The sequence below is a fragment of the Gambusia affinis genome, linkage group LG24, assembly GCF_019740435.1.
Source record: "Gambusia affinis linkage group LG24, SWU_Gaff_1.0, whole genome shotgun sequence".
Lineage (NCBI taxonomy): Eukaryota > Metazoa > Chordata > Actinopteri > Cyprinodontiformes > Poeciliidae > Gambusia > Gambusia affinis.
The window spans coordinates 7,681,586-7,705,230 of NC_057891.1; the positions used below are offsets into that span (position 1 = coordinate 7,681,586).

The window sequence follows — 23,645 nt, forward strand, 5'->3', positions numbered from 1 at the left end:
AAATGTATGTATGTCTATGTATTATTTATATAAATCGTGTTTAATTAATTTTAATCACTTCCAAACCTAACTCTTTATATATAAAAAAATGTCATCTGAAGATGCTCAACGCTGCCAATAGGAGGCAGTATTGACACCTAAAGCCCATTTTCTTCCCACAATCCACCGCGGTCCTCCACATTTGTTGAACCGAGTGTCAAGCCCAAGGTGAGTTATTTTTTGGATTCTCAAACTACTATTAAAATATGCATGGTTTTATCTTGTATATGGCTTGTTTGCGTTCTGTGTCTACTTAATTAAGGGTTGTAGCGGTACAATTAACAGCTGTGTGGCTGAAAGTACATTTAAAATAAGTTTAGAAGGCGTTGCTTTAGCATTTTAGCATGTTTAGCTTTGACTGCAAGACATTTTGTTTTTCAATTTAACAAACGTTTAGTTGTTACTTGAGAATTTGTAACTTATTGGTATTGGTGGTTGAGTGGTTAGAGATGGCTAAAGTAATGCAGGTCACCGAGTTTTTAGGCTTGAATTTGTCGGAGCTAGCTGTTGCTAACACTATCGTTAGCTCCAGCTACTTCCATATAATCACTGCCTGATTTAAACTCGTCCGGTCGCTATTTATCCTTTGATTTCTGTTTCACTGGCCAGATATTAATTTCCTTTTTATTTTATTTTCTTATTTCATTGTTTAAAGATGACGGAAAATGTCTGCACATTTTATAAAGCTGTTTTTAATTATGAAGCAGTAGCAGGCATTGTAAGGTCACCCTGCGCTCTAAAGTGACTCCCTTTGCTGTTTTTTTTGTGCAATTAACTGATATATCCCTCCAGTCGTGAAGGGTGGCTTAACGCAACTTTTAGATGTCTTTTTGCCTCAGCACACCTGGTTCCAATATCTGCTCATTAGCGTGCTGTCCTAGCTTTCCTACTGTATGGTAGGAAAGCAGTTTAGTCATTTAATGTTGGTGTTTAGGACTCTGACCCTCGAAGTCTGCGATTTCAGATCACTGCTTTACATGCTAGCGGTTTTCTCAATTATTATTAAAACCTGGCTTAAAGAAGGCCCGTTTATTTAACTTACAAGCAACAGAGGTCGTTGATGTTTGAACATGTGTAAATTGGTACCACTCACACTTTATTCAGATTACAGTTAAGCAAGAACTTGATAAGCCTTTAGTTTGTCTGTTTTCAAGAAAAGGTGACACATTTCTATTTTTATTCTGATTATTTAAATACATATATATTTAAGTAAAGCTTATTCTGCCTAATTTTGTGTCTTCTTTCATTAAGTACGACAGTTAGTTTTAACTTGCCCTTTTACCTTTGGATTTGCAATGCAACACAAGGATTCAGGTTTCGTTCTCCACATTTTGCTTGGTCTGTTTCCTCCAGATGTCGCTGCATCGGCTGTTCCAGCTGTCCTCTCTGCTGCGCTCCGCCGTGAGCCTCACCCTGCGCAGGAACATCGGCATCTCTGCGGTGGTCTTCAACAAGGCCAAGGAGCTCGACCCCATCCAGAAGCTCTTCCTGGACAAGATCCGGGACTATAGCGGCAAGAGCAAGTCAGTCGATTTTAGTTTTTCTTCCGTTCTTGTTCACCCCAAACACTCGGTGGTAGCATGAGGAGCTGGAAGTTGAGCTCATGTAACGGTGTCCTGTTGCCTCGGCTCCCCCAGGACCTCCGGCGGCATTGTGGACGCGGGGCCCGAGTACCAGAAGAACATGACTGAGGAAGTAACCAAACTGCAGAGGCTATACGGAGGAGGAGACCTCAACAAGTTTCCAGACTTCAAATTCTCTGGTTGGTTCTTCTTTTTTTTCTCAGATCAGCAAATGTAGAGTTTTTAAATCAGTCCCAGAACCTAGGATGTCTGCGTCTCTTCCTGAAGGACAGACCAACCCAGACAGAGCGGCGTAGCTCGTAGTTATTTATGAAATGGCTAAAGTATGGAAGTTCAAGTCAAAGTTCCTCCACCAAGAAGCCTTGATTTATTTCTCTGATTAACTAAAGTGCTTCATTGTGTCTCTGGAGGGCAAATATGGAGCAGCCAGCATTTTATTCCAACAATTAATTTCAGCTAATAAAAATAGCAGCAGCCTCTGTGAGACAGCGGAGCGAGTTCTTTATGACGTGGCTTTTTTTTTTTTTTTCCTTCTTTGCTTAGACGCTGTTTCACACTTTACCTTTCATGAATATTTATGCCTCTGAAGAGACGCGCAGTCATTTTTCTTCTTTGTCCGCGTCTAAAAATAGCAAAGATGGTGACAGGAAGATGACTGGTGTTGGATTCAGATGCAGGAGGCTTTTTTTTTTTCCTCTCTCAGCTTCAGGCTTACATTGTTGCTTTTTAGAATCAGTTTGTGCTGTAGCTGGTGTTTAATGCCTTTTTTTTTTGTTTGTTTTTAACCCTACAGACCCAAAACTTGATGAAGGCGCCAAGTGAAGGACGTCCATGTTGTAAATCTCCTACATGTCTCAAATATGTTGTATTTAATAAAAGATTGGAGCGAAAAATGAGGATCTGGATTTTATTTTACGCAAGTTGTTTTAATGGTAAATCATTTTGGGACCCATCAAAAACTTGCTGTTTTTGTTTTTTTCAGATCACAATATCAGAAATAAATGTTTAGAAATGTTTAACCAGAAAGTTTGGTGTTCTATGTTAAAAATAAAAATGTAAAAGGTGTGACATTTCCCCTGAATCAGTCTATTCTCAATTACGTCTGTTTTATTTTATTTTATTTTATTTTTTGCTAAAACGAGCTTGGAAAGTCTCTGAATATCAGATTTCACTGATTATCATTTGGATTTACAACTGGACTTTGACTAGGCCATTCTAATTCTTACAGCTCTTGTGATGTGAATTATCTCAGCATAGCTCTGACTGCATGTTTATGGTTGCTCTGTTTAAATATGAAACCAAAGCATAATGCTGCCGTTTCCATGGGGATGTTGTGTTTTTAACATCTCCACATGTTCTTAGGTCTTCGTTTTGTTTACATAACAGCTGGATTCACACTGAGATAAAATCACACACAGGAGCTTTATGTAAGAATCTGTTAGATCTGTTAAAGAAGAATCTTTAACAGATTCTTCTTTATGTAAGAATCTGCTAAAGATTCTTACATAAAGAATAGATGTTTTCAGATTTGAAACCATCTATTTCCCTTAGACTTCACTATTACCCATTGCTTTGTGTTCGTATATCTCAAAGACATTTGTTGTTTTTTAATGTGACAAAAAGGAAAAAAGTAAATTCCTGGATGAGACCCAGAAATGTGAATGCAAAGTCTTGGGAAAACATTCTAAATGTTTTATGTCGAATTCCGGTTTTATTTCATGACCTGATCCTAGATATTTACTTCTAATTTCCCACTCAGTGTATGGATTACGTCTCGGTCTCGATTTGTAGTGAAATGCAGTTCTTATTATTTGAAACTGACTGAATTACAGTGAGCCAAATGTCTGGTGACCTAGATAGAAATTGGCTGTCACTCTGAATTAGTCTTGAGAGTGCCACATTATGACAAGGTCAGGGATGCATTTAAAGTCTCTCCAGGATGACTGTTTGAAGCCTAAAATAGCAGCGGAAATGCTGTTTTTATTCGACCCGCTGCTTAAAATGTTAGGCTGGCGCTGCCACGCTTTGAGATCGATCTCAGGAGGCTCCAGATGAAAAGCACCAGCAGGTCCGACGCTCATCTAGAATCACTTGAAAGATTCATATATAGTTTTGCTCTCTGAGCTGCTGGTGCTCTTTATTATTTTACGCCTCTGGGAACGTACAGGGAAATGAAGAGAGGATAGAAAAAGATATTTAATAGAAAAGAAAAAACTTTTATTGATTCATTCAAATAAAACTCTGTACAGTCATCCACACGTCATTCGATAAACAGTGGCACGAGAATAGATATATATATATAAATACAGAAAAGTAAGGCAAGTTTGTTTACAAAAAAGCGTGATCCCGAGATCGATATGACTGTGAAATTAAAAAGGCACAAGGTTTACTGTAGATAATTTATGTATACATTTATCAAAGAAGACCATGCAGGCACATCAGGACGGAAGGGGGTTGGTCTCAAGTTGAACGAGTCAAACTTATTCCTCCTGGTTTTACTAAGATCAAGATATGGGGATTTTAATGGTGTTTGGGCCTGAGACAGAAGACAAAATACTGACTGGAGGTAAGTTGTATTTAAGTCTGAGTTGTCTGGAAACAACTGAAATAATTCAGTATGGCTTCAGAAGATTCCCCTTAGATTCAGTTTCTAAAACGGAAATAAAATTCACTTGAATTAAACATCAGTCTTTGGTTTAAAAAAAAAAAAAAAAAGTCAAGTCAGAGGATCACTTTCGAGATGTAACCAGCAGAGGGCGGCAGAGTACCACAGCGCCGCTTTAAGCAAAGAGCAGAGGATTTTGATGGGCAAAAGTGAAAAGCACAAAAAGCAAAGATTAAAATCAAAACGAAGCGTGAATCGAGTTTGGTGTATGCTTGGAAGATCAACAGCGGGGAAAGAAATCTGAATCCATCGTTGGCACCTCATCACAGGATTTATTCTCCGTCGAAGGAGAGCCGTCTTCTCAGAGCATGAACGATTGAGTGTGTTTGAAATCCTGGGGCTGACGAGGGATAGAGGCAAAATAATTTATGTCTGAGTGATCAGAATCTGAAGAAGAGGAGCGGCAGACGGGGAGGACACTTACTTCTTGGGGTGGGGGAACGTAGTTGACATTGGACCTGAAAGACAAAGCCAACGTGAGGACAGCAGACGGCTGCTTTCTGACTCACACATACATACATCGTACAAGGAACAGAGCGAAAGGCACCTCTGAGTCAAGATTTAACGGAGCACAACGAAGAGCCTAACAGATAAAAAGCACAAGCTGCTGTTTTGTACCTCCAAACAAACGCTTCTCTGTTTGTAATGCTTCGTTTATGATAATAGAGTAGTTTTATTTAGTCATAAAAATGTTCCAACTTTGCATACAAGTTAAGTTTTCAGTTAAATCTATTGGTATTCACAAAACTCCTGGAGAAAACACCTGTTTTCAGCGTCTAAAATGATTCCAGTTGTAAGTAACCATAGTGACACAGAGGTGAAAGTTTTACATTTCTTAAAAATGTAGTTTGGATACGTGGTAATTCTTCCTTATCTCCAATAGCGACGCACGTGGAGTGTCTGAGCAAAGGGAGAATAAAACACAATCAGGAAATGACGGACAAATGTGGTTTTAAATACGGCTTTCCATTCCAGGTAAGATACTGACTCCCTACAGGTCTCACACACTGCCCCGTTTTAAACAAAGATGTCTATTATCTTGTCAATCTGTCACATTCACTGCACACTTTCACTTTAATGAAGCAGGTAAATTTTTTAGTAGACTCATTAACATTTCTACCTGGCTTTATAAATATTACATTTGTTATTTAATAATGTACAGATGCCAAAGTTGATGTGATGAATTATTCAGATTTGGTGATTGTTTAGGCTTGAGGGAGTCTGGTTTTACATTTTGACCCCAAGCTAAGGTTTCTCCTGAACCTTAGGGAAAACAATTAGATATTTCCATCTTGCACATTGGACTGAAATGATGAGAACGGAGGTTATTTTTCTTCCTTTACAGGATGTTCCTGCCTCTTTCCGTGTGTTCAACATGCAGCAAGCTTGCAGGACCAGGGGAAACAAAGAAACGACTCCAACAGTAAAAGAAATCAGCTTAGCAGCAAGTAATTAACACCTTATCTCGTTGGTTTAATCCAAACAAAACGGCCGTGGCCACGATTTATTTCCCCAGCGGAGAGACGGAGAGGGGGAGGACGTTTCTCGGCCGCGTTCAGCCGTTTCCTGGAGTCGGTGCCGGTAATGAGATTTAAACTCTTCTGGCTGTAAATTTGTCCCCGTGTTTCACTCACGTGTCGTCCGCTCTGTGCAGGGTTTGGCTGCTGATGTGGGCCGCGCCGTGACACTGGGAGATCCAAAACGACCTGCGGGGTATCAGGTTGGCGGCTTTAACGAGAGCGGGCTCGTGTAGCACTGCACACCATGCGGGGAGTCTGGAGGCGAGTCGTTCACGGAAAGGTGCAGGGATGCGGCTTCACGCGCCCGTCGGGTTCAAACAACTACGATCTTTAGCATCTTTACATCTAGACTAAAGATTGCAGCCTACTGGTGATGAAAACCCAACATTCAGTTTCTCTGGAAGTCATAACACACTGGAAGTCCATCAGATGGAAAACATGGTTACTTTTGCATGTATTTGTACAAAGAGCTTGTTTGCCTCTCTCATTTTAACCCAAAAATGTTTTCCTTTCACTAAACTTTCATATTGCAGTTTGTGATCAGCCAGTTATATATTTTATTCTTAGAAATCTGAGAAAGTGAGCTTGAAGTTTTCAGTCGCTGAAAGCCAAAACCATTACAATGCATTAAAATTTATTAGTAAGACGATTGAAACAGTTAGTAGTCGGTCTGATGAGAGCATATTAAGAAGCAGATAGTTGAAAAAGAAAAAACAAAATCAGTTAATAGTGTTATGAGATGTAAATTCATTCAGAATAGTAATAGTTAGCTGTGAGTAGAGTTCTGTATCTATACTGTTGAGCTTAGGTAAGACATTTACCATTTCTAATTACTCCACAAAACCTCTCTTAAGCCTATTCAGTTAACGGAGACAGGAACTCTCCCTTGTAGTTTCCTTATCTGAACAGAGACACCAGAACACATTAGATCCTGCAGCTCCAGCGACTCAGATGATCTCTGTGTGATTTTGCAGTGAAGGCGACCACAACTGTTTGGATGTGGCCCCCTTTCTTTTTTTTACTTTTTGTACCACTGTTCTTTCTACCTTTTGGCTGTTCGTGTCGCCGCGAGTAATTGCGTGCGTGTCGGCCGCTCAGTGCGATATTCCACCGACGTAATCCCAAGATAACAATAGAGACAGATTAAATAAAGCAAAGAGTTTGACCTTTTGGTAGGCAGATAATGACATCGGTCTTCCTGTGCAGTTAGTTCCTGGTGGACTTAGCAGCATAATACTGTGATGTGAACACTCCTAAAGCCTTTAGTCGTCAAAGACGAAGAAGATGATGGATATTTTATTTCTCCAGTCTGTTTTATGATGATTTTTTTTTTTATTTAATGGGAAAGAAAAGTAGATTTAACCAGGGTTTATTTCTGTTCTCTTCAGGTTCTCCACACAGTGCATGCTGCACGGCCTCCAGGACATTTGTGAGATGTAAGGATACATATCGTGCAAACCTGATCTTTGTACTCTTTGGATGCATTCTTTTTCCTCAAAGAGATTTTGTGGATCAAGTAAAAGGATTCCTCACCTCAGAGTTAAATTAGATTTTACTTTGAAGATGTTTTGAATAGAATTAGTAGGCTTGGGGAGCATTAATATTTTAATCTATACCTGATATGCATGGACGGAAGTTGATATCTTCTACAAAACGGTTTCCGTGGCGTTACAATAATGAGTAGTTCAGACTAAAAGTGAATAATTTATAAGTATATGTCTATCGTAGCAGCGGCTCCATCTTCTGTGTCCAGGATCCACTGATTTGACCGGACAATTATCAATATTTTAAAAGTAGATGAAAGCCTAGTGGAATCATGTTAATAAAAATGTCACATCCTGCCTTTTCTGTTTTTTTTTTTTTATTTGTTTGTTTGAATTCTGTTTCTGTAAACATATTTAACCACAAGAGGAAAGAGAGATGAATTTGCTGTGGATTGTTTGGTAGAGACGTTTTTTTAATCCTGCAGAAATTGAAGGGAGATAATCCCCATTTCTGTACTGAAACATGTGTTCTGAACTTTTAGATTCATTTTCCAAAAGAGTATTAAAAATGGTGAAGCAGCAGTCGCATCGAAGTATTACGGATAAATGATTTAGTGTTGTTCCTTTTTGTCTGTTTCCAGAAAGCGATGAAGATGTCCTGGTCCGTTCGGTGAATGTCAAACTGCAAGATCTGATCCTTTTCTTTACACTTAACAAAAATGTGTTTATTTGTCAAGGTGAAACGTCCGACGGGTTCTGGTCGGGTCCAAAACGGAGCATTTTGTTGTGTTTAGAACAGGAAGATAATTATCTCTGCAGGTTTTCCATGAAAACTAACTGGTAAGTAGTTGTCAGTTTGAGATTTTCTTCAAATACAAGAAGTAAATAATGAAATGTATTTATGCCAGACTTTGAGGTGATGTATGAGGAAAAGTTCTTACCTCCCTCTGTGTCCTTCTAGATGAGCCGTAGCCATGGTGAAAAAAAAAAAGAAGAAAATTACAAATCAACATCATGTTAATAAATCCAAAACATTTATCTTGCTGTCGGAGAAGACACCTACGAGTCAACAAGCCGTTACGATGTAACAGCATCCCGCCGCAGCCACACACCACCAGCAGCAGGAAGACCACCACCACCGACCCCAGGATGACGGTGATGTTCACGTCCTCTACAAAACCAGAGACACTTGATCGTCAGTCAGGGGGGAAACAACCGGAGACCGTTACAGAACAACCTCACCTATGGTCATGTGCTTGGCCTCGCACATTTTGGGCGACCCCACGCCGTTGGACGCCAGGCAGCTGTAGCGACCGCTGTCCTCTTTGGTGACCGCTTTGAACTCCTGCAGAAAAGAAAAAAAAAAAATATATATATATATATATATATTTCAAATCCTGCATACGATAAAGTGTCTTTAACCTCCGTTTAATAAGATACGGCTTTGAAGGAGACGGTCATAAACGCCCGCGCTGCCTTCTGTTTCTCCCCTAATCTGCATGCTGCCTCACCAGTATTCCCGTGTGGGAGTTGATTAGGTAGGTCGCGTTGGTGTGACGGGGCTTGCTGACTGGCTTGTTGTCCTTGAACCAGGAGTACGTGGCGGGCGGGACGCTCTGTTGGTCCCGACAGCGCAGCTGGACGGCTGAGCCCGTCACGGCCGAGGCGGGGACTTCGCACGTGGGGGTTTGCGGGGGCACTTGGTGACGAAGCGAGAAAGAGTGAGCCAGAACTTTGGTGTGTCCAAAAACGGTTTACGTTTCTTCCGTACCCAAAACGTTGAGGGTCACATTGGTCTCGCCCAGGCTGACCGTATCCAGGGACGCGCTGATCTCGCAGCGGTACTCTCCGGCGTCCTCCTGGGTCACTCTGTGCAGGGTCACCGTCGCCCCGTCGATGGTTGCTCGGCCTTCGAAGGGACCTGGGAGGAAAGTCGGAAGGTCTCAAGTGGCGGAGAGCGTCGCTGGAGAAAGACTCACCGATTGTTCTTTCCCCACAGTGACAAATTCAGCTGCGGTCAACTTACTCAGAGCTGGTTATAAACTAAAAACAAGTGAAGTGAAATGGATGGATGTTTTCTCGGTGAATCCCAACTAAAGCGTAATCGTCCAACTAAAATTGAAACCTGAAGTGACAAGGCTGCAGTTCTAGAGGTTATGAAACTGAGAACAGGACGGAGGATTTGGACCAAACTGCCTGGGAGTCAAAAAAAAATCAAATGATGAAATTGGTGTCAAACATTTGTGCTGCTGTCATTTTAAAAATTTTTATACGTGTTTACAGAGGTTATTAGGGGTCAAGAGGCCAGTCCACAGTTTGCAAAATCGTGCTAATTTGATGGCAGTCAACTTTGATGACCTGTAAACTTTGATCTTTAAAATTACAGAAACGTCTTTGCTGCACAAATTACTTTTAATTGGTGCAGGTTGATTTTTGTGATTGTTGCAATCTAAAACTACAAATTCTCCTTTTTCAGCTTGATCTTACAAAAAGTTAAATCTGCTGCACATAAACCTTCCCTCCCAAAAAAGATGGGATTTTAAATTAAAGTGCCCAAAGAGTTGATGTACAAATAATAGGAAAAAGAATCTAATGTTCAAGTTAGCATGGACTTAAAATCCAAATGCTACAGGTTAGCATTACATGAAACGGGAAGCTAAGGGGATTGGTCAAATTAGCAGAAAATTTGGGAATGATGAGTGAATTAGCATTAATTATCCCAAATCAACTTATCAGTTGGTGTGATGCATCGTCTTGGAGGACAGATCTTCCATCTGTCCTCCAAGTCGTCATGGTTTTAGCATTCAGAGCTGAAGAAGCTTCCTCTGCTCTTGAAAACACAAGCGAGTGAATAACAAGCTGGTGTTAGCTGGTTCTTTATCAGGGAAGAAATTGCCACAGGTACCATCAAGCGAACGACACCATTAAAGGAAATGCCACTCTCTGTGTGGTTTTTATGCGTCCTTAATGAAGCAGGAGCCACGACATTAACAGGGTCTGCCTGGTGAGAGCTTGTGTTCATTACAATTCAGCCTCAAAGATGAAAGATTAACCTTCCACCTCACCACTGACCTTCATCAATCAGGTGCATCTTAACAAATTAGAGGATGAAACTTGATTAAATCAGCTCATCTGATGTATGGATGGGATGCAGCTGGGAGTACAACAAACCTCTGAAGCGTCCGTCGAAGTAAACGAAGGAGACTTCTTTTGCCTTCTTCTTCCACTCGATGCGCGGGTTCGGGTCTCTCTCCGTGTGGAACAGGCACGACAGCTCTGCGTCTGAAAGGTGGGAGAGCGTGACCAATCAGAGGCCTCCTCCACGGCGGCAAAGGATCAGTAGCATTTTAATGGCCTGATCTATTTATAGCCGCCTGGTTTACTGTCGTGAAGAAAGCAGACAGAGGCGTTTTCTTTGCTTGTTTCCCCCCCGTCCTCACCTGAGAACTCCTCCACCTCCACCTTAGGCCTGTTGGTTGACACGGTTACGGGAAGCGAAGGGGAACCTGGAAGAAGAACACACAGTGGCCCGGTTAGAACATCTGGTAACAAACTTAACGTTTAACAGTTAAGTGTTTATTGTAACAACATTCAGGACTAAAAAATTAATAATGAAAATTCAACCAATCTCAGAAAACAAAATACAAACAGGTCTGATGTTTTTTATGGGGGGGTAGGAGGGTTAAATCAGAGCTTTAACCCGAAGCTCTTACCAAAACCTGACCAGAAATCCAAAGGTAAACAAACCAGGATGCTACAAACTAATATCAGTACAAAAAGCTAACTGATAGTCAAATCTTCTCCCAAACCAGGCTTATTTTTTCACCTGTTGGTTTCCTAAAGAACATAACGAGATTATTTACACTAAGTGAAGTTTTCTGAGGAGGAAGGTACTACAAAGGTCATCAGATTAACCCGTGGGGTCATAAGGTTCATTATGGGAAGGAATGTGACATGAAAACATGTTTTTATTAGTTCGTCCCATTGCCACTGAACTAAAGTGAAGAAAATGAAATTTCAACAATGTTGGACAATCTGAAACACTAAAGTGACCAAGAAAACTGAACTGTGATTGGCCAAATATGAGACTGAACGACTGTCAATGGTGCTGGATATTTTCCACTGGTTGGTTAAAGGGGTGACCAATCAGCTGGAACCATGCTGATTCTTAAAAAGTAGTTAAAATGTGATATTACTAAAATATACCGTAATATCATCTGTGCAGAACGATAAAAGACCAATACGCAATTTTATCCTGGTGAGTAATGGAGGCTTTTTCCGACCATTGTTCTTTCAAATGACAAATCTAAATTTATAAATAAGCAAGAGGCCTTTATTCAGTAGACCAGTTTCCTGTTAGTCTAGGACTTCCTGAGCTGGCTCCACTGTTGTGCTGCTATTTGTGCAGAATTGCAGAGGGCTTCCCACAAGGTTTGTAACTTAGTTATTAAGTTAGTAGTCCTGTTAAGCTGTTAAAGCATGTTGGACCGAGGGTGAAAGAGACCATCCAGAGGGAACGTTGCAGAAAATTAGGAGCCTGGCCGATGAGCTGTTCCACATTTATAAAAGGCGTTCACAGGCTTTAAGATCCAACTGGCAGATAAGGTTTTTGACTGTGTACACTTGGAAAGACAGCTGTTATCTCTCTGTGCAAGCAGCCTATTGTTCCCCAGCTTTGGCACAGAACAGAAAGAAAGGGACTGGGATCTCACAGGTTCAAATCTTGGGAGCGGGCTGGTATAGGAAAAGGGAGTTCTCCTGACAACTAAATCTATATGAAGCAACAAGGTTATTAAATTTTCAAGCTTCCCTTCAGTTTTATGATAGTTTTAAAAGACAAAGTTGACAGGTTTCAGTTTTTTGAATCTGGTGATTGTGAGTTCAAACTCCAAGCATAAAGTCTTTGTGTGAAAATGTTTAGATGTTCCAGGGTCAGGTGGAAACAGGATGCGAGGGGAGTGCTAGAATGTTTCAACTTTAAATTTCTTTCTAAACCGTCACTGAAGATTTCCAACATTCTGAAAAGAGAAAGAGGCAACTACTCAGCACGTTGTTTGGCGTAAATGCCTAAGTAGAGAATCCAGAAAGAACGAAGATAATGTGTTTATCACTCCATCCGATCCAAGTGCAAGGTTTTAAAATTTAACACGAAAAGCCTATGTTGTGGTATTTGTAGAAGTTTGATCACCAGAGATGTTGAGTGCTTGGTTGGCACAGTGGTTTGAGTCTGTGCTTTGGATGCCTTGACAATGGGTTTCAAGGCCAGCTTATGGCATGGTTTTAAAATTTAACATGAGAAGCCAATTTATTTGTAGAAGTTCGAGCGCCAAGATTGTCAAGTGCTTGGTTGGCACACTGGGAGAAGATTGTGCCTCGGTTTTGGTGGTGGCTGATTCAAGACCAGGTTGAGGCATTTTAAAATTTAATACGATAAGCCAATGTATTTGTAGACGTTCAAGCGCCAGGATTGTGTACAATCCTGGCGCTTGAACAGGTTGGAGTGCGATCGTGTGGCACACAGTGTGAAGACCGTGTTTGGGTTCTGGTGGTGGCTGGTTCAAGACCAGCTTGAGGCATGGTTTTAAAAATGTTAAAGACAGTTGTTGCAGTACTTGTAGAAGTTCGGACAAATACAGGTTGGAGTGCGATCGTGTGGCGCACAGTGTGAAGTCAGTGCTTGGGTTCTGGTGGTGTCTGGTTCAAGGCCAGGTCCGGGCACGGTTTTAAAAGTGTGAAGCCTGCTTCGCGGTACTTGTAGAAGTTCCGACAAAAACAGGTTGGAGTGCGATCGTGTGGCGCACAGTGTGAAGACCGTGCTTGGGTTCTGGTGGTGGCTGGTTCAAGACCAGCTTGAGGCATGGTTTTAAAATTGTTAAAGACAGTTGTTGTGGTACTTGTAGAAGTTCCGACGAAAACAGGTTGGAGTGCGATCATGTGGCGCACAGTGTGAAGTCAGTGCTTGGGTTCTGGTGGTGTCTGGTTCAAGGCCAGGTCCGGGCACTGTTTTAAAAGTGTGAAGCCTGCTTCGCGGTACTTGTAGAAGTTCCGACAAAAACAGGTTGGAGTGCGATCGTGTGGCGCACAGTGTGAAGACCGTGCTTGGGTTCTGGTGGTGGCTGGTTCAAGACCAGCTTGAGGCATGGTTTTAAAAATGTTAAAGACAGTTGTTGTGGTACTTGTAGAAGTTCCGACAAAAACAGGTTGTAGTGCGATCGTGTGGCGCACAGTGTGAAGACCGTGCTTGGGTTCTGGTGGTGGCTGGTTCAAGACCAGCTTGAGGCATGGTTTTAAAAATGTTAAAGACAGTTGTTGTGGTACTTGTAGAAGTTCCGACGAAAACAGGTTGGAGTGCGATCGTGTGGCGCACAGTGTGAAGACCGTGCTTGGGTTCTGGTGGTGGCTGGTTCAAGACCAGCTTGAGGCATGGTTTTAAAAATGTTAAAGACAGTTGTTGTGGTACTTGTAGAAGTTCCGACGAAAACAGGTCGGAGTGCGATCGTGTGGCGCACAGTGTGAAGACCGTGCTTGGGTTCTGGTGGTGGCTGGTTCAAGGCCAGGTTTGGACACGGTTTTAAAAGTGCGAAGCCTGCTTTGCGGTACTTGTAGAAGTTCCGACGAAAACAGGTTGGAGTGAGATCGTGTGGCGCACAGTGTGAAGACCGTGCTTGGGTTCTGGTGGTGGCTGGTTCAAGGCCAGGTCCGGGCATGGTTTTAAAAATGTTAAAGACAGTTGTTGCGGTACTTGTAGAAGTTCCGACGAAAAGGTTGTCGTGTGCTTGGTTGGCGCAGTGGTTTGAGTCTGTGCTTTGGATGCCTTGAGACTGGGTTCAAGTCTGTGCTTTGGATGCCTTGAGACTGGGTTCAAGTCCCAGTTGTGGCTCAATGTATCCAAAGCACAAACTGAAGACATTGTAACAACCAATGTGGCGGACAAGGAGAGGTCAGAGCAGTGTGGCGGACAAGGAGAGGTCAGAGCAGTGTGGCGGACAAGGAGAGGTCAGAGCAGGGGAGGGTGGATAGGATAGGTAGGAGAGGACAGAGCAGGGTGGCGGACAAGGAGAGGTCAGAGCAGGGGAGGGCGGATAGGACAGGGAGGGAGGGCAGATAGGATAGGTAGGAGAGGACAGAGCAGTGTGGCGGACAAGGAGAGGACAGAGCAGTGTGGCGGACAAGGAGATGTCAGAGCAGCGTGGCGGACAAGGAGAGGATAGAGCAGGGGAGGGCGGATAGGAGAGGATAGAGCAGGGGAGGGCAGATAGGAGAGGATAGAGCAGGGGAGGGCGGATAGGATAGGGAGGGAGGGCAGCTAGGATAGGTAGAAGAGCAGGTTGGCGGAAAAGGAGATGTCAGAGCAGCGTGGCGGACAAGGAGAGGGCAGGGGAGGGCAGATAGGAGAGTAGAGGATAGAGCAGGGGAGGGCAGATAGGAGAGTAGAGGATAGAGCAGGGGAGGGCGGATAGGAGAGGAGAGGATAGAGCAGGGGAGGGTGGATAGGATAGGAGAGGATAGAGCAGAGGAGGGTGGATAGGATAGGAGAGGATAGAGCAGAGGAGGGTGGATAGGATAGGAGAGGACAGAGCAGGGTGGCGGACAAGGAGAGGGCAGGGGAGGGCAGATAGGATAGGTAGGAGAGAAAAGGAGCAGGATGGCGAACAAGGAGAGGACAAAGCAGGGGAGGATAGATAGGTAGGCCAGGTAGGAGAGGGTGGATAGGTAGGACAGGATGGGGAGTTAGAGCAGGGGAAAGGTAGAAGGTTTTTTGTTTGTGCTGCCTTTTTAAAATGATGTTCAAAATAGTAAGAATAGAAAACAAACAAAATTTACATTAAGATTTATCTATAGTAGCCCTGTCCACTCTCTCTTCCCCTACCTACCCTCCCTCTCCTCTCCTACCCTACTAGTCCTCTGTCTCCTCTCCTACCCTCCTACCTGTTCTTCCCTCTCCTCCCCTACATGTACTGCCCATGTACCTGTCCTCTCCTATCTGCCCTCCCCTGGTCTGACCTGTCCTTATCCCACACTGCTCTGACCACTCCTCTTTTACCACCCTACTCTGTCCTCTCCTATCTCCTATCTGCCCTCCCTATCCTATTCGCCCTTCCCTGCTCTGACCTCTCCTTGTCCGCCACACTGCTCTGACATCTCCTTGTCCGCCACCCTGCTCTGTCCTCTCCTACCTATCCTATCTGCCCTCCCTCCCTATCCTATCTGCCCTCCCCTGCTCTGACATCTCCTTGTCCGCCACCCTGCTCTGACATCTCCTACCTATCCTATCTGCCCTCCCTATCCTATCCTCCCACCCCTGCTCTGACATCTCCTTGTCCGCCACCCTACTCTGTCCTCTCCTACCTATCCTATCTGCCCTCCCTATCCTATTCGCCCTTCCCTGCTCTGACCTCTCCTTGTCCGCCACACTGCTCTGACATCTCCTTGTCCGCCACCCTGCTCTGTCCTCTCCTACCTATCCTATCTGCCCTCCCTCCCTATCCTATCTGCCCTCCCCTGCTCTGACCTCTCCTTGTCCGCCACTCTGACATCTCCTTGTCCGCCACCCTGCTCTGTCCTCTCCTACCTATCCTATCTGCCCTCCCTCCCTATCCTATCCACCCTCCCCTGCTCTGACCTCTCCTTGTCCACCACACTGCTCTGACCTCTCCTTGTCCGCCACACTGCTCTGACCTCTCCTTGTCCGCCACACTGCTCTGTGCCTCTCCTTGTCCGCCACATTGGTTGTTACAATGTCTTCAGTTTGTGCTTTGGATACATTGAGCCACAACCGGGACTTGAACCCAGTCTCAAGGCATCCAAAGCACAGACTCAAACCACTGCGCCAACCAAGCACACGACAACCTTTTCGTCGGAACTTCTACAAGTACCGCAACAACTGTCTTTAACATTTTTAAAACCATGCCTCAAGCTGGCCTTGAACCAGACACCACCAGAACCCAAGCACGGTCTTCACACTGTGCGCCACACGATCGCACTCCAACCTGTTTTTGTCGGAACTTCTACAAGTACCACAACAACTGTCTTTAACATTTTTAAAACCATGCCTCAAGCTGGTCTTGAACCAGCCACCACCAGAACCCAAGCACGGTCTTCACACTGTGCGCCACACGATCGCACTCCAACCTGTTTTTGTCGGAACTTCTACAAGTACCGCGAAGCAGGCTTCACACTTTTAAAACCGTGCCCGGACCTGGCCTTGAACCAGACACCACCAGAACCCAAGCACTGACTTCACACTGTGCGCCACACGATCGCACTCCAACCTGTTTTTGTCGGAACTTCTACAAGTACCGCAACAACTGTCTTTAACATTTTTAAAACCATGCCTCAAGCTGGTCTTGAACCAGCCACCACCAGAACCCAAACACGGTCTTCACACTGTGCGCCACACGATCACACTCCAACCTGTTTTCGTCTGAACTTCTACAAGTACCACAACAACTGTCTTTAACATTTTTAAAACCATGCCTCAAGCTGGTCTTGAACCAGCCACCACCAGAACCAAGGTACAGTTTTCATCCAGTGTGCCATACCAGCACACGACAAGCTGCTTAGTCGGAACTTCTACAAGTACCTCAACAACTGTCCCCCAGCCCGTCTGGTGGACACCTGCCGGGCTGGTGGACACCTGCCGAGCTGGTGGATTTTTTAAATTTTTAAATTTTGGTCCCAAAATTTTAACATTTCAAAACCATGCCTCAAGCTGACTGTCTTGTGGACACCAGCCGGGCTGGTGGAAAATTTTGGTCACAAAATTTTAAAACCATGCCTCAAGCTGGTCTTGAACCAGCCACCACCAGAACCAACACACATTCTTCTTCCAGTGTGCCACACATTCTTCATCCAGTGTGCCACACAAGCACACAACAATCGGTTTAGTCGGAACTTCTACAAATACATTTGCTTTTCATGTTAAATTTTAAAACCATGCCATGAGCAGGCCTTGAACCCCAGTGTCAAGGTATCCAAAGCACAGACTCTAACCACTGTGCCAACCAAACTCTTGACAATTCTGGCGCTCGAACTTCTACAAATACATTGTCCTTTCATGATAAATTTTAAAACCATGCCTCAAGCTGGTCTTCAACCAGCCACCACCAGAACCAAGGGACAGTCTTCATCCAGTGTGCCACACACACACCAATCTTCTTAGTCGGAACTTCTAAAAGTACAGCAACAAGTGTCTTCTACAAATAAATTGGCTTTTCATGTTAAATTTCAAAACCATGCCATAAGCTGGCCTTGAACCCCAGTGTCAAGGTATCCAAAGTGCAGACTCTAACCACTTTGCCAACCAAGCCCTCTACAATGCTGGTGATCAAACTTCTACAAATACCACAACATAGGCTTTTCATGTTAAATTTTAAAACCTTACAATTGGATCGTATGGAGTGAAAAACACATTATCTTCGTTCTTTCTGGATTCTCTACTTTAGCGTTTACGCCAAACAACGTGCTGAGTAGTTGCCTCTTTCTCTTTTCAGGATGTTGAAAATCTTCAGTGTCGGTTTAGAAAGAAATTTAAAGTTGAAACATTCTAGCACTCCCCTCGCATCCTGGTTCCACCTGACCCTGGAACATCTAAACATTTTCACACAAAGACTTTATGCTTGGAGTTTGAACTCACAATCACCAGATTCAAAGTACAGCACTTTACTGAACGGGCCAACCAAACTGAAACCTGTCAACTTTGTCTTTTAAGACTATCATTAAACTTAAGGGAAGCTTGAAAATTGAAAAATCTTGTTGCTTCATATAGGAGAACTCCCTTTTCCTATACCAGCCCGCTCCCAGGACTTGAACCTGTGAGATCCCAGTCCCTTTCTTTCTGTTCTGTGCCAAAGCTGGGGAACAATAGGCTGCTTGCACAGAGAGAGGCGATGCTAAAGAAAGCAGGGAAAGTTGTGCCAAAAGGTAGGAAGAGTGGAACTAAACAGCAGATAACAGCTGTCGTTCCAAGTGTACACAGTCAAAAACCTTATCTGCCAGTTGGATCTTAAAGCCTGTGAACGCCTTTCATAAATGTGGAACAGCTCATCGGCCAGGCTCCTAATTTTCTGCAACGTTCCCTCTGGATGGTCTCTTTCCCCCTCGGTCCAACATGCTTTAACTTGAGGCGACTTAACGGGATTATTGTAACTTTGGCCCACGTACCTCGACACCCTCGGGGAAGTGCCGTCTCACCAAAGGAGGGGCGAGATGAGGAGGAAAGATGCAATCAGATTAAAAGGGGACAAGAATGAACGATCAAGGAGAGATGAGCGTCCCTAAGAATAGAATACAAATGGAGTGAAGGAGAGCGAGTCGCACTGAATGGAGGAAGGGAGGAAGGCGGAGGGGGGACAGGGGACTTAAGACCTGCAGGAGCATGAATAAAAGAGCGAGTGGGACTGAAGGGGAAAGAAATGGTCTCTGACAGGAGGAAGGAGAAATAGGAGAAAGTCTTGTTGTACAATGTGAGAGCAGGCCTGGTGCCACCTTTGAGGAGCGTGTCTGAAAAAACGGAAACATTGCAGTAATGACAAAATGCCTGCACAGACACATTTGGACAACAGGGAGAAAAGAGACCCTGCTTTGAATGCTGACAACCTTTACAACCTTGATTTAACCGTAGAGGTGTTGACAGACTACTTCTCTTGGCTGCAGAGGAATCTGTCCGTTATTTGGTCTTGGTCAGTGAACTTGACATTAAGTGATCACAGGTCAGATATAATCTATATTTGATCTTTATAAATATCATTAGTGAATCAGATCCAATCGGCAGCATCATGTCAGGGTGGGGCCACTGTTTGCATCCTAAACGACCCATGAAGAACTGAGGTGAGTTCAGGAAACAGGAAAAGATAAAGCTACCCGCTAACCCCAGTGTCTTTTGTCACCTTGGATCAAACAGATTCTTCCAACGAGAACGAGTCAAAGTCGTTTCGGCGGATCTTTATAAGTTATGCGTGTGCGTCGCAGCGGGAGGCCCCTGGTGGTTTACCGATATAGCATCAAACAGGGGCCTCTGTGGTAATTAAAAATGCTCCTGCACTGTGAGCGCGTGGCATTAGCGTGAACCAAACACGGCGACGGCTTATGAGCTCAGAGGGACAGCCGCGTCTTGGCCGAGCAGAAAATAGAAGGACGGCACACTCCGAGCTTGGCTCTTCGACTACTGTTACGAGAGTTGGTACTGGGTGTTATGAAGACCAGGCTGGGCGCTGGCAGGCCAGAGCCAGGGTCAGAAGCGTGGCGCGGTAATAATTAAGGCACTTATTCAAATTAAGAGGGAACAGATGAGAGAGGGAGGGAGACAGACCAAAAGGAAGTACCCTGCATGGCTGCACGATGGAGATAAAGTGGATGGCACGTGTTTTAAGGCTGCAGAGAAAAACAGGACGTGAACTCTACGCATTCACGCATGTGTGTGTGTGTGTGTGCGCTCCTGAACAAAGCCCGACTGTGTGAGCTCAACACAGGGAGCAACAGCTGTCTCAGGCAGGCACACCATGTGTGGGAGACAGAGATTGATATTTGGGATGGTGGCTCTCTTGCTACAGGGACACGCCCAGTACTCTCTCGGTTTCGGCCGTGCGGCAGAAGACGAGGCCGAAAACCTGCGGCTCTGAACTCTGCGGCCTGACAGGTGGCGAAATGTCACCGACACGGAGTAAAGTGTGCATCACTCACTCGCGCTTGTCTCCTCGCATCAGTCAAAGCACTTCCTCCTCCCTGGACGTCACCCCGGTTTCTCAAACAGGATAATCAGGAGGCATTCTGATTATCCTCTGTGTTTAAAATTACATTTTTATCTCAACCTGCCTCGTTGCAAACCTTCCTGTCTCCGGGAAGGCTCTGAGGAAAACCGGTAGTTTGAAGTAGCTTTTCACTGACCTCATGAAAACATCTGCCCCTTCTCTTGCCAACACCTTGGGGTGCCAGTAAGTTCAGGGCCAAACCTGGCGCTCTCATAAAACAGCACACTCTCTCACCAAGCAGCAAACGTTTAAAATCTAGGCTGATATTTCAGTTATAATTTAAAGATACAATCCAGTGGCGTATCTTTGCTTTACTAACTAATGCACACTGACGATACAAACGCAGTCAGGCGACAAAATATAGATTTTTACTTCAAGATTTCACAGGTTTTTAAAAGGCACGTTGAAGAACAAACTGCTAATTTAGCTAGGGTTGATGACGTCACACGAGGGACAAGAATCAAGCCAATCAGTTGGATTTAGTTAAGGTAGCTTTAAAATAAACAAGTACATAAATAAAGTAGTAGAGTTAAGACTGAGTCGAGATAGGGTTCCATGTTGCCTGTCTGAGTTGCGAGTCTGACTCCGTTATGGATGCTTGTCTTCGACAACGAGCTTGAAGAACTTAAAAGTGTTGGAAAAGAAAATCCTGTGTCCATCTGGCTGGTTTCCAAGGATATTCTCCATCATCACCCAAGTCAACTGAACAGCTGGCGACGATTGAGTGAATGAGTGCACGGTAGGGCTAACTGGTCGGATTGGGCTCATCTTACTGATTATTTTTACATCTGTAAATGTGCAAGCCGTACAGAATAAACACAACCGCCTTTTAGGGAGATTTTTGACAAATTTAAAAAAGAGAAACAGAAAGAAAGAAGTAAAGTACTGATCGGCCGAATGTGCCTTTTGTGATGTCACCAGATGCATGTACACCTGAAAGCTTCGTTTTTTTTAAAGAGTAAAGTATTTTAAATAAATTTGCAGCAGAACAAATTTTAACAAACAAAATCTGACCATCACGTTAGAAATGTGACAATCTGTGTCTAAACCAAGTTTGATTGATTTTTCTGAAAAAGTCTGACGAGTACCTTTAAAAATAGGACCCTAACCCCCAAAGCGTTAAACTAATTGGCTAAGTGTTTATCTTAATCCAGCCAATGAAACCACCATAAACATTAGGATCGGTTCGGCCGCTGAGAGAGCAAGCGCTCCCGTTACATGTATACTTCTGATTTCCACTTACATTGCATGAGTAAAATAACAATAGGAAGATACAGGGACGTCCCCTCCATTGTCGTCCACAACTCTGGCTGAGTCTCGTCTTCCGTGGACGGCGCGGGGGACGCAGATCGCGGAGCCTCGGCGTTCTTCTCACACTTGTTCACAACTCTCCGATCGTTCATCCAGGATCCAGGGAATAAACTGCCGTCCGGACCGAGGGTGGGTGGGGGGAGAAGGCGACCGGACTGCCCCGGCGGGGAGCTGCTTTTACAGCGGGATGAGCGGGGCGCAGCGTGCCGGCGGCGGAGACGTCGGGCAGGGAATGGCGGGTATCGGTCACTGTCTCGGACGCGAATCAATGTTCCGGTTTTTTCTTTCTTTCTCGTGCCGTGCTGTTCGGCGCTGATTGAGATTGAGGTGGAGATGAGAGAGAGCGAGATAGAGAGGGAGAGAGAAAAAGAGCTAGAGAGAGAGAGGGGGGGAGGCGGGCAGAGCGGCGGAGCGCTTAGAGCGCAGCGCCGCGTCCAAAGACGCGCACTGCACCGACGGGTGCTCCATCTTCACACATGAACTTGATGTGGGTTAAATGTTGGATAAAAATAGTCTACTCGTTCAACTCTAATTTGCACAAATGTCGTATTTTTGATCAGTTAAAAAAAGAAACACACACACACACAAAAGGAATCCACAAATCCACAAAGAACAAAAAAATGAAAATAAAAAAAGATCCCTTGACGTTTTTCACCACGTTAATGTTAGTGATAGGAATATGGGTTTAGTTTTTCTGGTATTTATTTTCTACATTGTAAAATTCCAAACAGCGGTTCATAGTGGTGGTAACATCAGGCTTTCAACAGGGCCAGGGAAATTTCTAACTCCACAAGAAGTCCAAATCAAAAACACCTGCAGTAGCTAAATGCAGCTTTCTTGTAGCATTTATTTAAAATAAGATATATAAAAATCCTGCTTTTTGTTCCTCATCACTTTGTGTTGGCCAGCTGCATGATCAAACACACAGATAACAGATTTTAAGATGTCCGACTTAAAATCGTTAAGATCCATAGATATGTTGGCTTTAATGTTGATTCAAAATATCTCAGGATGGGCAAGGATTTAAAGAGGAGCGGCAAAAGCAAATTAGGTGGATTAGCACTAATGGTGAGTAAAGATGACCTCCACCTCTTACCTTTTTGTAAAGGCTTCCAGAGGTCATCAATGGTCAAACAGCCATTAATTTATATTCATTTTGTTCATGTTTGGGGGGAATGCAGGTTGATCTGTGATGACCGCTGGAAACTTTAGAATCTCACAGATTGCACCTGCACAAACGGACATTTTCACCACGCAAACCTTTGACACCAATTACGCAGCCTAAACTCAGGCCTGATGGCGTCATGCTGTTGTGGAATATTGTTGCCAGGAAACCTAGTCTTAAACCAGAGGTATAATCAGATTTGCCACAAGGCTGACTGCTACTGGAGATTTTTCCACCTCACAGCGCAACGATCCAGAAAGATTCTTAGAAGATACTTTGATGATATAAGTTACTGCAACATTTAATTCCCTTTTGGGATACATAACGTATCTTTGAATTTAATTACATTTTAGGAACGTTTGTCACTTTATAATCGGCGTCAAAGTTATGTCTTAATACTGTTCAAATTAAAGTTTCCCCTTTTAATGATGCAAAACAGAGAAACTACACTATTAATAAACCAAATATGAACAGAGAGTAAACAACCAAGGCCAGTTAGAAAATGTGTCTCTTCTCTACTGCAACAAAAACTACAGCTTACTTAGTATCTTCTCCTAAATGTTTGTCCCTTTCACTCACGCGGATCGCTTTCTGATGGCGTGATGTCAAACCGCAGCCGTCACCGTCCAAACCCGTAAAAGCTCCTACACACACACACATACACGCACTTTGTCACCAGAAGAAAACACAACATGAAGCTAAACTAAAACCTGCTGCTGCTAAACTCGCTCTTTGACTCTAGAAAAGGACTTTATGGTTTAATATCTGGATAAGTGAATTATTATGGAGGCATTCCAGCTTCTCAGCTGGTGCAGCACATGTCCCGGGGTGTGTCTCTTGGTGGGGCGTTGGATCGGGGAGGCCTGATCGGCGCCAGCAGCTGAGGCGAGCCTTTCTGTTGGGAGTCCTGTGGAATAGAGTTGGATGATTACTTTTCGCGCTGATTTACCAGAAGTGGATTTTCACCAACAAAGATGACGCACCTCTGGGGTCTAATTCATCACTGCACTTCTGGCGAAAACAAGTCAAAAGACACCAGCTCAGGCGCTCCAGTTAAACTCGGGAGGGTCAGGAGCCACCTGTCTGACCACTGATACACACAACAGCTGCGGGTACACACACACACACA

General features: G+C 44.0%; 2 protein-coding genes and 1 long non-coding RNA gene across 7 annotated transcripts; 2 read left to right on the plus strand and 1 right to left on the minus strand.

The window, feature by feature from the left end:
- Nucleotides 1-104: 104 nt before the first annotated feature.
- On the plus strand, nucleotides 105-2,518 carry atp5pf (ATP synthase peripheral stalk subunit F6). Of its 2 annotated transcripts, none has more exons than XM_044109843.1 (4): nucleotides 105-207; nucleotides 1,393-1,562; nucleotides 1,677-1,801; nucleotides 2,416-2,518. In XM_044109843.1, exons 2-4 carry the CDS (start codon nucleotides 1,393-1,395, stop codon nucleotides 2,442-2,444), a joined length of 324 nt encoding a protein of 107 aa, XP_043965778.1. In that variant the 5' UTR covers nucleotides 105-207; the 3' UTR covers nucleotides 2,445-2,518. The 2 variants fall into 2 exon arrangements, with proteins under 2 accessions (XP_043965778.1, XP_043965779.1); XM_044109844.1 differs by lacking the exon at nucleotides 105-207 and adding an exon at nucleotides 1,051-1,198.
- Nucleotides 2,519-3,818: 1,300 nt separating this feature from the next.
- Nucleotides 3,819-23,635, minus strand: jam2a (junctional adhesion molecule 2a). Of its 4 annotated transcripts, none has more exons than XM_044109846.1 (13): nucleotides 23,500-23,635; nucleotides 23,058-23,423; nucleotides 21,284-21,663; nucleotides 10,732-10,797; nucleotides 10,463-10,573; nucleotides 9,063-9,212; nucleotides 8,803-8,990; nucleotides 8,534-8,636; nucleotides 8,355-8,462; nucleotides 8,233-8,245; nucleotides 5,922-5,993; nucleotides 4,712-4,745; nucleotides 3,819-4,627 (listed from the first exon to the last, which is right to left on the minus strand). In XM_044109846.1, exons 2-13 carry the CDS (start codon nucleotides 23,174-23,176, stop codon nucleotides 4,589-4,591), a joined length of 1,383 nt encoding a protein of 460 aa, XP_043965781.1. In that variant the 5' UTR covers nucleotides 23,177-23,423; nucleotides 23,500-23,635; the 3' UTR covers nucleotides 3,819-4,588. The 4 variants fall into 4 exon arrangements, with proteins under 4 accessions (XP_043965781.1, XP_043965780.1, XP_043965783.1 ...); XM_044109845.1 differs by having other exon boundaries at nucleotides 8,233-8,248; XM_044109848.1 differs by lacking the exon at nucleotides 5,922-5,993.
- LOC122827200 lies at nucleotides 4,713-8,224 on the plus strand. Its single transcript, XR_006369988.1, has 3 exons — nucleotides 4,713-5,710; nucleotides 5,804-5,868; nucleotides 5,942-8,224. It is a non-coding gene; the product is annotated as an uncharacterized LOC122827200 (long non-coding RNA).
- Nucleotides 23,636-23,645: the final 10 nt, after the last annotated feature.

Coding starts and splice junctions, on each gene's coding strand:
- atp5pf (XM_044109843.1), top strand. CDS start 1,393: ATGTCGCTGCATCGGCTGTTCCAGCTGTCCTCTCTGCTGCGCTCCGCC. Junction 1,563..1,676: donor GACTATAGCGGCAAGAGCAA/GTCAGTCGATTT, acceptor CGGCTCCCCCAG/GACCTCCGGCGGCATTGTGG. Junction 1,802..2,415: donor TCCAGACTTCAAATTCTCTG/GTTGGTTCTTCT, acceptor TTAACCCTACAG/ACCCAAAACTTGATGAAGGC.
- jam2a (XM_044109845.1), bottom strand. CDS start 23,176: ATGTGTGTGTGTGTAGGAGCTTTTACGGGTTTGGACGGTGACGGCTGC. Junction 10,798..21,283: donor TGTTATTTTACTCATGCAAT/GTAAGTGGAAAT, acceptor TTCTTCTTCCAG/GTTCCCCTTCGCTTCCCGTA. Junction 9,213..10,462: donor CTTCGACGGACGCTTCAGAG/GTTTGTTGTACT, acceptor CTTTCCTCCCAG/GTCCCTTCGAAGGCCGAGCA.